Here is a 12,528-nt window from a genome sequence, read left to right as displayed (position 1 = left end):
TTTTGAAAACCCCCCCAAACACGGAAGTTGCCCAGACGCTTCAGAAACACGTTGATCTAAGTTGTCAGTCAAAAAGACACAAACCGTCCGGCAGTCAGAGCTACGTCCTTTTTTTTTTTCTTCATCATAAATCCAGGTAATGTGTTTTAGGAGCATGAACCAGGGCGTGTCGGATCGTTGCTCGGTATGATTCAGTCTTCCGGAGGATATGCTGGTTTTTAATCTGCTTTATCTCTGTCAGGAAGGAAGCGCTGCAAACCTGCAGAGCTGAGCTAGCCCTTTTTTTTTTTTTAATTTTTTTTAATTTTTTTTTTTATTATTTAACTGCTCCTTTTTTAACTGGCTTTTCTTTTTTGGAAATGAGAGCGACGTTTGTGTTGCTGCATGTCATCTCATGCTGCTGGCTGGTTGGTGCCACACTTTCAAAAACTGATGCAAAGAAGTCGCATAAAGCTGAGGCTGAGGTGAGTAACTCCAGGTCTTCACCTGCAAATTGAGCTGTGCTTGCTGTCAGGTCATACAAAGTCTTCCTGTGTTTGCCAGCTGAATTTACCAGAATTCTCCAGAATCGGGAAAAAGGTCCTTGTCCTCCGTGGATGGTTGTTTGTCACTGAAATGGGCTCCTTTTTCTCTTTTGATCTCACCGTTCAGACATCTCCAGCTGAATTAGCTGTGTTGGAGAGAGGCCTTGTTGTGTCAGATCTTAACTGGAAAGACATAGTGAAGGAGGAAAAGAGGCACTGTGCTCACATCAAGAGGACATTTCCAGGACCAGTGCTGGGATATGTCACACCTGTAAGTCTGAAGTCCAGTCACCAACATATCCACACTCTCCTCTGCTGCTGTATAACACACTTGTTATCACAGCATTAAATTATACGTTCAGATTCTTGTAAGTGTGCAAATATGCATTGAAAAGGTCACATTTTCAAATCGATTTTTAAATTGTTGTGTTTATTTATGAATTCATTAAAAAATTAAATGATGTACTTTATGTTGTGTTTGTAAATCTGTTTCTAATTAGAATTTATTGATGTATTAATATTTCATTTGTAAATTATTTTTATAATTGCTCCTTTTATTGTCCATTTAAATATCAAACAATGAATTACTTTGATATTTAGTCTATTTATTTATAGATTCATAAATTAATTTGCAAATACATTTATTAATGCCCAAATTGCTTGATTACTATTTCAGTGACTCTTGTGTTGCTCCATTGTCTTCTAGTCTTTAATTAATAAAGCTTTGTCTTTTAATGTTTCATAAATGCATTTTTGCAAAGTAACATTAAGAGATAATATCATACTAAATATATTATATTTGCCAGAGTTGAAGCTATTGATAAATCAATTGGCTGAAAATTCATCACCAACGGTTTTATAATCAGTTCATCATTCAGCTCCTTTTCAAGCACAGGTGTTGAGCATTTCCTGCTTCCAGGTTCTCCATTGCGAAGATTTATTGGTTTTCCTTGATAGTAAAATTTAAATCTGTGAGTTTTAAACTGGCACTTTTTCACAATCCGAAAAAAGGTCGGGAAAAAAATAATACTGCCAATAACAACAATACTTATAATAATTAGCAGCTTGACATGAAAGTAATCAATCATTAGTTGCAACCCTGACCTCATCCAGTGCCCCCCCATCTCTTACCCTGGATGATGGAGACACGTCTGACAGTTGCAGGCAGTGACTACTTCAACATGCATTTGGGAATGTAAGAAAGGCGATTCTTTGTTTTATGTATGTTTTGACACAGTATCTGAATCACGTCTGATACTCTCATCCTGCAGTGGAACTCCCACGGCTATGACATTGCCAAGATGTTTGGCCCTAAACTGACGTCATTGTCTCCGGTGTGGCTTCAGCTGCGCCGACGAGGACCTGAAACCTTTGACGTCACGGGACTCCACGATCATGACCCAGGTAGACGATTCACATCACTGACAGTCAAAAGTCTCCTTTTTTTTTTAATTTTTTTTTTTACTTTATCTCTTATTAAAGTGTCACCAAACGTGAGATACACATGAGGTAAAAGGATCTTTTTTTGTCTTTCCAGGTTGGGTCAAAGCTGTACGCAAGTCTAACAAAAAAGTCAGGATGGGTGAGAAGATCTCGTCCTCACTGTTCACAAGTCAACGCAGATCTATAAATGTGGGTCAGTGCAAGTGGCTTCAAATAAGACATTTTTTTTCACCCTTAGTGCCTCGGCTGTTGTTTGATGGCTGGTCCTACCAGGACTACACGAGCGTGCTGGGAAGTGAAGATGAAATTGAGGAGCTTGGAAGTGAGCTGGTGGATGTTGCAAAGGTACTGAGGCGATGTGATTATTTTTAATTCCCTCAAAATGTTGCTGTGTTTGTTCTGTCTAATGTGAATGCTGTGGCCCTGCAGACTGAAGGTTTTGATGGCTTTACCTTGGAGGTGTGGAGCCAGCTGGGAGGCAACAAGAGAAAGTAAGTTATTCTATTGACTGACCAATATTTCAAGCTCTAACATTTTTTCTTGATCTGAGATTAATATATATAATCTTTTTCATATAGGGAACTGGTTCATTTGGTGAAACACATATGTGAGACTTTGAAAGCTAAAAGATTAGACTGCATTCTTGTTATCCCACCTGCTGTGACAAGGTGAATGAAATTATTTCGCATTCAGCAAAAACAAATGTGAAACAATCACTGTGATTGGAGCTGATTTTTTTTAAAAACTATATTTTCTATCATTATCAGCACAGGGCAGCCAGGGATGTTTGGCAGGGAGGAATTTGAGCAGTTGGCCCCTGCGGTCGATGGATTCAGCCTCATGACGTATGATTACTCCAGCGGTGCCAGGTGAGAGCACAGGATCCAGTGACTCATATATTTGAGGTAGAAATGGAAATGACTGACAGCTACAAGGAGATTCACATCATGAATGACAAGTTATATGCTCTTTTATTCGTTTGATTTTTCAACAGACCAGGCCCGAGCTCTCCTCTGCCCTGGGTGAGAGACTGTGTTCTCCAGCTTGCACCCAACACTCAGTGGAGGCAAAAGATCCTACTTGGACTCAATTTGTATGGTCTTGATTTTGCGAGCCAGGGAACAGAGCCAATCATGGGGGGGAGGTAAGATAATACTGTGACTATTACTAAAACACTTTCTCACATTTTAGCAGCTACAGTGACACATATTTAAAAGAGAAGTCTACTAATTCAGCATTGTCCTCCTGAAACGTTGTTGGACTCACAGTGGACGGTTTAAATAATTATTTAAAATTATGCTGCAGAGCCAGAGACATCAGCTGTGTCGACAGCAATCTGTCCCTTGTTCACTTATTCACTGCTTCCAGTATTCAATAGTTTACTTTGTTTTTGCATCAGTAAATTATATTGCATTTTTGACTTGTTGGCAAAAAGTAGTGTACATGCATCAGACACTTTTTTTTGTTCCAATGTTTTGGTCCACAGTTGAAGTGAATAAAATAGGATACTCAGAACTGTGACACTGAGAAAATGGCAGTAAATACGGAGCACTACATAGGGAGTGGTTTAAGACAAACAGCCACAAACTCTTCTTCCTTGTCAAAACCTGGCGCTCACATTTCCCTTAATTCAAATCGACCACCACTCCAGTCTGGGATTCAAGTGCTAGTGACAGCTCAAGATCCCAGACTCGAGCAAAGATAAGAAGTGGGCCATGGAGGGCAGGTATATCCATTTATTTTTAACTCCACACACACAGATTTTTTTTTGCCTTCAGCTTAAAGGCTGATGTGCTTTGTAATTTTGGAGATTTTTTTGCAAAACTTAATTAACAAAAAGAGTATTATTCATAAGGTATTTGCTAAACATGTTTTTTTTTAAATTTTGGCTGGAAATTAACTCATTGCCACCCCTTTAAAGTTTCTGTAAACTTTCAAATCAAAGTATTTTTCTTAAACATAAAATATTTGTGACCAAATAAACAATCAAAGTAAAAGTTTTATTTAAAAAAACAACAACTCCTTGTTTGGGGTTTGTTTTGATGAGATTTTAGTGACAGTGGCCACAACAACCCTACAACTGTTATCAGGTATATACTGTATATATTCAAATATTGCTTATCTCTGATTTGTGCTCAGAAGTATGTGACATCACCTTCTTTTTTTTTTTTAATCAGAAAAGCCCCACCCTTATAAAACTAAAAGGAAAAAACACATGCAATTTTTTTTTGAAATAACTAAAGCTTTTGTGACTTTGGAAAAAAAGAGTTTATAGTAAGAAGCAGAGAGAATTCACAGTAAAATGCTGATTGAGAGGTTTGTTAAGCTTTTAACACTTGACACTTGTGATTTCCTGCAGGTACATAGAGATTTTGCGAGAACACAGGCCAAAACTTCTCTGGGATGAATATTCTGCAGAACATTATTTCAGCTACAAGAGGTACTGATTTAGTAACAGTACCAACAAAATATGGCTTAAAAACTCACAGGACCATCTCTTAACAAGATCTTTTTCTTCCCTTTCATGTCAGGAACAATGCAATGAAGCATGTGGTGTACTATCCATCACTAAAGGTAACACTCTTCACTTTTTGAGTTGCTTTGAAAAATAATAGGAGCAACATTAATTATGTATACAGCAATGTATGGATTTTACAATATTTTAACTATTTTACAGTCGATCTACCTGCGGGTCTCCTTGGCGACTGAGCTGGGAACAGGAATTTCCTTGTGGGAATTGGGACAAGGACTGGATTATTTCTATGATCTCCTATGAGAGCTGCACTTGTTGGTGAAGACTGTGGATCTTGGGATTCTCAGCACTCATATAGTTTTTCTTGTTCACTGAACTTGGTGCTGTATGTTGGTATTTTTTATTTTTCTCTGAACAGAAATGAACTCTGAAATGAGCCACTGACAGGATTCAGTTTTATGCTCAACTTGTTTCAGGGTCGGAAAAGTGTTGAGAAATGTTGACTGCGTGAATTAAACCGAGGTTTATTCATTTAAAAGGTGTGTGCATCAAATAATATGTACTTTAGGATGTTTTATTTCTTTTCATTGATATTGTGAAAAAATTTGTACAGTTCAACCAGAGAGCAGTAACACATTTGCATTCAACAACAGGAGGTGCATGATCATCAATATGTATAAAGTTTAAATGAAAGGGTTTATTTTTGTTGGGAGGCCTTCAGAGAGCTGCAGCATCTCATTGGTCCAGAGCCACAAATCATTTCTGTTACTTATCCATCAGCCAGAATGCGCTCTTACAAAGTTTTTTCTTTTGTTAATATTCAAATCAAGACATTAGATTGTGTGGCTTTTAATAGGTTTCAAGTTACAGCATTTACAAGTAATGAAGTTGTATTTTAACTTTTGCCAACCGTCTGATCTGACCTAGCATCTTTCAATATTTGTTTAAGATAAATGTTTGTTTACTTACATTGATATAAATGTGGGACAGCTAAACTGTTGAATTTGAGTGCTCCTGGTGTCTCTTTTTATTTGGCATTACAGAGCAGGATTAGATTATTTACAGCAAGTGAGGTGGACTGCATATTCTGTCCAGTTATCAGGTGTCTGTCGACGACTACGTGCACGGCATCTTCTTGGCTCGCTGGAAAACACAAGAGATGGTCTTAGAAATGATGATAAAGTATTTTACTGATGCCATGTACTGTACGTGTTCTGCAGGTCAGCTCACCTGTGTATGATCCACCAGTGTCTTTTACAAAGTCTTCTACAATCAACGGCAGGTTGGCAAAGTCAGGCCTCCGCACCAGTTCAAACACTGATGGCTTTAAAGAAAAACAGTGAATTTAGTGAACAAATAGTACAGGATGAATATATTCGGGTGTATCTCCCTCATGAGTTCAAAAATAACACTGACCCCTGTTAGGCTGTAGCCATTGAAAATCCACCTCTGTCCTTCAGTGGCACAACACAGCCCTGACACCCCCTGTCCCACTGCACACACAGGCTCTGCACAGAGAGGAACAGTCAGCATGTATCTGCTGTTACAAAAGTCCGATTACAAACTGACTGCTTACAAAATGAGCCCACTCACTTTGTTGAGAGATGAAGTGTGTGAGAATGCGGTGCAGAGAGCCGCTGTGTGCCATGTCATTCGGCGCTCCAGGGCAGTCCGGGATGAGCAGCGCCTGGTACCGGGCACCTTGAGAGGGTCATCATGACGTAACTGAGCAGAGTCCAACAGACAGCAACACACACGAAAACAGCAAAATGACCCCGACATGAATATTCTCACCATCTATAGATTCTAGTTTGGCCGGTGTTGCGTAGGGTTTCACATTAAAGTCCTGCACCCATCTCGCTGTGCTTTCATCAACTCCAACAAAGTCTATGGGCTTCCCCTGCAATTCAAAGAAACACGTTGGTACGGGGTAACGTGATGTAGTGCCGAGGTCACACTGTGTTGACTACGCCAGGAGAAAATATACACAAGGGTTACTATTTTGAAGAATTTGGTTGCATCCAATGGTTGCATCCTAAAATGCATATCCATGATCTCACAGATGTCTGCAGTCTAGCTGAAATGATGAAATATCTCCTCATGGATCCACCTTCTTTGAAATATTCTTCCTCGTTTTTATTCAGTATTGGAAATAATTACTGGTTATACTCCTGGCAAACATTATCCATCCGGGGTTCTGACAATTTGAGCTGCTCTGTCAACATGATCCAGCTCCTGGAGGAGAAGTGGTTTATGTCATTGTACATTTAATATCTCTCAATTTTGGACCTCGGATTTTATGAGACATTTAGACATTTTTCAGTAATCTAACCATTAGAGGGAGCTTTAGTGATGTGTAAATATGAAGCCTTCGATGCACGTACAGTGACAACAGACTTCATAGTGACTTCTTGTGTCCAGCAATTCAAGTTTTAACCCTCACTTTAAAGCTTTGTCCCGGTGGGACTACAGACATCCGTGAGTTTAGAGGCAGTTTTAAGATTTGTTTTTTTAAATTATTTTCCTGTGCTGTTGCCATGGATACCGCTACGTAACCGAGTCACGGAGTAGCGTGCTGAGGTCACGCACACAGAAGTTAGCGCTCACTGCTGTTAGTATTTTTTTCAGGTAGAAAGAGTCTTACCCCAGGTGTGGCTGTCTGGAGGTTAAACGCAGAGCTACAAAGACTGAAGGACTGATGAAAAGACTTTGCTGACACCCCTGAATGAACAAAACACGTCACTTTAAACGCTTACAAGTGATGCTGTTTGGACAGCCAACAGGCAAATGAACGATTGAATGCAGAACAACGAGGCTGTTACAGAATAATAAAAAAAAAAAACACACGAATGTACCGACCTTGAGGAGAAGCACTTGCCACTATCAAACAGGTTGGTTTTGCAGACATTTCAATCGCCTTTTGCTTGAAATCAACGAGAAAATATTTGTGGGAGAAACGACGCGAGTGCGAGGAGGAAGTACTGTCAGGTGCCAACAACATCCGCGTAAATAATTTCAAAATAAAAGCTCAAAGACAAAGAACGATCTAAGAAATGTATAGTGGATCATAAATGACGAGCATCTTTTATTTACATCCCAAAAAGCAAACAATAAATTTCATATTCATTTTTAAAGCATATCTTTGGTAAATGCTGTGTGTTACATAAAAAAAACCTAAATAAACATCAAAAAACTTTGATCACAAAAGTAGCTACAGCATGTTCATATTTCTCTTCTCTTAGTTCATCCACACATCAATGTTTTGAACGTGAAATAGAGGATACATAAAGTATGCAATGGAGTTTTGCAGGGAAAAATAAAACGGTGCTGTCCAGCAGCATTATTGCGTTTCTAGTGTGTGTATTTTGAAGATGATCATGTCATAGTTTGAAGTAATAACATCACAGCATCACAGGGCTGTGGAAAAAAAATTGGGGCTTTACAATACCTAAGCAAACACTGTACAATGAATAATGTGTCATATTTTGTGATACTCAAAACAGTCAAAATTCAATACGGCTCTTCATTCAAATTCCAATAAAGGCAGTAAGTGAACATCATCCCCACAACCTGAAAGAAAACAGACACGAGGAATTTGTTATTTCCACACCGCACACATAAAACAACCATTGTTCACAGTTTAGCTATTACATTTTGCACAACATTAAAATAGATGTTTATATTAACCCCTATTTTGCTCATTGGTAAAGGCTTTACCTGTAGAAATGCAATCCCAATACCAACTGCACCGAGAATGTACAACTGACTCAGGATGAAGTCCTCTAATTTCATGATGCAGCCTCCCTAGGAGAACACGAGAGGGAAAATAAATTAAAATCTTGTTATAATTTACTATTTAGACATGCAGGGCCAATGGAAAGCTCTTCCTATACCTCCACCTTGTAGATATTAGAGGGATGGTCTCTGTGGCCACAAAGTTCACTGGGAGTTTTACAGCAGCTGTCAGGAACAAGCCGCTTATTTTCTGCCGCTTGGATCCACACACTCTCCATCCAGTCTGAGGAGTTGTGACTGCCACAACACTTAAACTGAGGGGGAGGCAGTTCAGGGAGGAACAAAGGGCCAAAAGCATGAGAAAATAGTGACCAACACAAAATTTCATTATCTAAAGGGATTGTTTGATCAAATTTAAAATGATATGATAAAACTGACAGTTGAAGTGACTGAGGTTAGGTTAGACTGAGGGTGTTACTCTTTTTTTTTATTGAAGCCATTTCCTGCTTTTATAACATTATCACCGTTCCTCACCTCTTGTTGTAGTTTGTCCACAGCCTGCGTGATGCTCTCTTCTCCCGGCTGCTGGTATTTCTGCACCATGGTCGTCTTCAGGTTCTGTCTGAGCCCCTCATCCAGCTGTGACACAGGAGAAGAACTTTAGTACATGGAAAAAAAAATCGGTCAATAAAAAAAAATCCCTGTTCAAGTGTTTCAAAATACAAGGGCACAGATTCTCTGACAACACTCCCTGAATCACATGAGCATTCTTGAAAATGAATTTACAAATAAAAGCTTTTGTTGCTTGACTGACAAATTGCAAAGAGCGAAGATAAAGCTTATATCAACCTGTTAGAGAAACAGGTTGATATGAAATAGGAATCACACTTCAGCAGATTACCTGGTGGCAGAAAGGGAAACACTGGAGCAAGAAAAGGGGGGGGGAGAAAGAGAGGTGTGAGAAAGATGGAAAACAGGACAAATGAAGAACGTGCACAGAAAGGCATGCGGAGCAGATTTCACAACAGAGTGCAGCAACTGCGGCATTGCATGACGGTTAGATCTTTCAAGGAAATGATGGGAAACATGGAATTATTTGAAAACACATGGCAGAACAGTGGAATGAAAAAAAATACACAAAATAAAAGCAGAAAGGAAAGTGCAAGCTTTGTAAATGCTGCACTGACATTTAAAAATGTTAGATACAAAATATGTAAAAGTGCAAGGGTCATATTTGTATTGAAAATGACATAAATTGGACTAATATCAGCCACTGTATGCATTGGTCAAATATATATAAACACATACCAGGAGAAGGTAAAGCACCTTACCTCTTGGTAGTTAATGTAGGCAAGGACACCAGCTATGATTTCCAACAGGAAAATACAGAGCAACAAGACCAAATACTGCAGATAAACATGAAATAAACAAATAAACATAAGCTGGAATTTATAAATTACGCCCATTTTGAGAAAGTGTTTTTGAAAGTGCATTTTTGTGCAAACAGAAGGCATTAAATTCTAAATATAATTTTAGCACTAAAAATGTCTGTACATCGCTTAAACAAAAACAAAAATACAAGTAATGCTGCAGAGATAAAGTGATTAAACTGTGGGAAAGGAAGTTATCTATTGCAAAGTTTGTGGGGAAAATGGAAATAGACATAACGTCACAGAGCTAGTGTAGGTCTGCTTTTGAATGATACCCTGTGACTGCGTCCGTCTGTCTGTCTGTCTGTCTGTCTCTCTCACACTCGTCAGTCCAAGCAGCCGCTTGTGATGCCCGTCATTCCTCTGGCATGAGCTGCACTCTAAATCTAAACTCTTAAAGACACACTGTGCGTGACTTTGTCTGTTATATCTGACAGGCATGCCTGACATAATGAGCTGCACTGAAAGCAGGCAGACGAGACAGAAGGTCACCACGGATTAACTTTCAACACATGACTTAGAGTAGGTGGTGTGTGTATAAACAGGAACTTAAGAGTGTTGTTTCTGGCATCACAAAAAGAAAAATGGGGTTTGAGCTTTGGTGGAGTGAAGTAAAACAGAATCAGTTTTTCTGTTACAGACTGTTTATGTGGGACTGATCACCTTACCACTATCAAAAGACTCTTCATCTCCTTCAAAGTGGCACAGCATCCGATCAACCCGGTCATTATTACAATGACCCCAGCGGTTATCAGGATGTAAGCTGAGGCTGAGTAGGAGCTGGAGTTCAATAAACTGATGTAGTCGCTCTTTTCCATCAGAGTCCATACTCCCACTGCCAGCACCGCCCCTCCCGCCAGCTGACAAGAGAATACCGTTATCAGCTCAATTCAAACCAGATGCTCATATCAAGACTGCGGCACATCATTTTTTAGCAGTTTTAACTTAGCTCCAAATGTGGTTGTGATGCAAACAAGACAACGCCTTGGGCTGTAAGCCTTAAGAGATGTGCAGCTAAAATCTCTGAGTGAATACTGGTTAGACGAGGTTGTACAAGAACTGATCAGTTGATCCTTAAAGCATGAAAGAAATTAAAAGTTAATAAAGAAAAAAAATTTAAGAAAGTAAAAGTTGCACTGCCTCTTAAAGACAGACGGTATTTGGTATGCTTTTACCTGTTGGCTCCACATTAACTATTGAAATTACTGAAAAAATAGTACATTTCCAACAGTGAGAAACAACAGAAAGTGTGTAAACTGTGTCGTGATTCTGTGTATGTCATGTGAAGCAAGGCATGAATTTAATGTTGCAACTTTAAGTTAATTATTACTGACAATCATAACATTCAATAGAGCTGATAGCAGAGTTTTGTTATCTTAAATTCTGTGGAAAATCTTCACACTCCCTCATTACCTTACCCAGAAAAGAACATTGAAGAGAAGAAGCAGATATTTCAAACAAATCGTCCCACAGGTATGTGTTTTTTCACCTTGAGCTTCCATCCTGAAAAAACGCATCAGTCTGTAAACTGATACACAAACAGAAAACAGCCAAATATCAAACTCCAAGATTTTTGGGGGGAATCAATTAAAATAGCACCAAAAAAAAAAAACACCTCCCTGAGGAGTGAACACCAGATGCTCTGAGAGCAGCTCCTACCTCCCACCTCTGTTCTCCAACAGATTATTATCACAGTTTTCTGCTTCTAAACTTGCACTATGGCAGGCCCACAGTGTTAATGCCGTATCTGATTGAGACTAGTTAGCTGCGCTCTACATATGAGAAGTTCCTCTTTCAGTCTGCTTTCGTTCCACCTTTAGTGCGAGAAGTTGATTTACTGGGTGGATCTCAGGCACAGCTGCAGCAGCTTTTCTGAAAACACATCATCTTTGTTAGGGTTTTACATCTATTGCTTTTAACTAACAATAGACTGAAATGTGTTGGAGGTTTCAAACTTGCATCAAGTTGCTATAACAGAGCAATGGAAAGAGCGCACAGATGACATCATATATGTTGTGGGGAAAATATAACTTGCGTCACGTGTCATCCATATATATATATATACATATATATATGTATATATATATATATATATGTATATATATATACATACATACACATATATACATATATATATATATATATATATACATATATATACACACATATATACATATATATACACACATATATACATATATATACACACATATATATATATATATAACGTAAGCTTATTATCTCACTCTTCACTGATACATTGTTAACTTTTTACTCTTTGCTTCATGGTTTAGTGAAAGTCTGTTTTTATCCTAACCCGAAACTGAAATTCCCTCTGCTTCTATTTTAAGAAAAGTTGTGACTCTGAGCATCATGGGATTATAAACTTTAGGCACCAGTGAATGTCCCCCTTTCCAAAGATAAACAAATCAAGGTTAAATAATAAAATAATAAACACAATAAACCCATAAACCCATAAGAACATGCTTTTAAGACAAAACACAAACGTAATGAGTGAATATAACCGAAAACAATATCCTAATGGTCATATTCAGAGTTATTTTTAACTCCGTGTCATGGAAAAACTGCTCTCCCTTTTCGCTGAGACCAAAATACTCCTACCTGATTTTAGATGGTGGGCCCCTGAAGGATGTAGATTATCGGGGTAACGTCTTCCTGGATCTCACTAACCCCAGTGTCAATGTGCTACTGTCTGTGAAGGTTAACTGCAACAGTGTAAGTTCTCAGCTGACAGTCAGGGCGCAGCGTCTGAGTGTTTGTCCTCTTTTGGCTCAACATGCAGCTCGCCCCTCACGAGTCATTCAGAGTCCTGGTCTGCCCCCTGCTGGTTTCTCATGCATATGAGCTCTACTGGCACTAAAACTACAGTGTAAAAACACTAAAACACTGTTCAATCATTTCA

General features: G+C 38.7%; 3 protein-coding genes across 5 annotated transcripts; 1 reads left to right on the top strand and 2 right to left on the bottom strand.

Annotated features, from left to right (window-relative positions):
• Positions 1 to 20: 20 nt before the first annotated feature.
• Positions 21 to 5,443, top strand: chid1 (chitinase domain containing 1). The gene is made up of 12 exons (XM_069162154.1): positions 21 to 464; positions 652 to 795; positions 1,796 to 1,928; positions 2,062 to 2,106; positions 2,206 to 2,312; positions 2,397 to 2,458; positions 2,546 to 2,635; positions 2,735 to 2,836; positions 2,962 to 3,111; positions 4,327 to 4,407; positions 4,499 to 4,541; positions 4,645 to 5,443. Exons 1-12 carry the CDS (start codon positions 360 to 362, stop codon positions 4,741 to 4,743), a joined length of 1,161 nt encoding a protein of 386 aa, XP_069018255.1. The 5' UTR covers positions 21 to 359; the 3' UTR covers positions 4,744 to 5,443.
• gatd1 (glutamine amidotransferase class 1 domain containing 1) lies at positions 5,274 to 7,445 on the bottom strand. The gene is made up of 7 exons (XM_069162158.1): positions 7,300 to 7,445; positions 7,085 to 7,161; positions 6,235 to 6,340; positions 6,034 to 6,141; positions 5,857 to 5,948; positions 5,671 to 5,764; positions 5,274 to 5,583 (listed from the first exon to the last, which is right to left on the bottom strand). Exons 1-7 carry the CDS (start codon positions 7,439 to 7,441, stop codon positions 5,468 to 5,470), a joined length of 735 nt encoding a protein of 244 aa, XP_069018259.1. The 5' UTR covers positions 7,442 to 7,445; the 3' UTR covers positions 5,274 to 5,467.
• A 51-nt stretch (positions 7,446 to 7,496) lies between these two features.
• On the bottom strand, positions 7,497 to 12,371 carry cd151 (CD151 molecule). Of its 3 annotated transcripts, none has more exons than XM_069162155.1 (9): positions 12,228 to 12,371; positions 11,024 to 11,133; positions 10,274 to 10,465; positions 9,507 to 9,581; positions 9,077 to 9,097; positions 8,710 to 8,814; positions 8,334 to 8,489; positions 8,158 to 8,244; positions 7,497 to 8,010 (listed from the first exon to the last, which is right to left on the bottom strand). In XM_069162155.1, exons 2-9 carry the CDS (start codon positions 11,120 to 11,122, stop codon positions 7,951 to 7,953), a joined length of 795 nt encoding a protein of 264 aa, XP_069018256.1. In that variant the 5' UTR covers positions 11,123 to 11,133; positions 12,228 to 12,371; the 3' UTR covers positions 7,497 to 7,950. The 3 variants fall into 3 exon arrangements, with proteins under 3 accessions (XP_069018256.1, XP_069018257.1, XP_069018258.1); XM_069162156.1 differs by having other exon boundaries at positions 8,340 to 8,489; XM_069162157.1 differs by lacking the exon at positions 9,077 to 9,097.
• Positions 12,372 to 12,528: the final 157 nt, after the last annotated feature.

The sequence above is a fragment of the Embiotoca jacksoni genome, unplaced genomic scaffold (assembly GCF_022577435.1).
Source record: "Embiotoca jacksoni isolate LCO1_2020_lvr unplaced genomic scaffold, fEmbJac1.0.p SCAF_3, whole genome shotgun sequence".
NCBI classification, from domain to species: Eukaryota; Metazoa; Chordata; class Actinopteri; family Embiotocidae; genus Embiotoca; species Embiotoca jacksoni.
The sequence above is the reverse complement of the archived record's forward strand: the minus strand, read 5'-3'. Positions and strand labels throughout refer to the sequence as shown.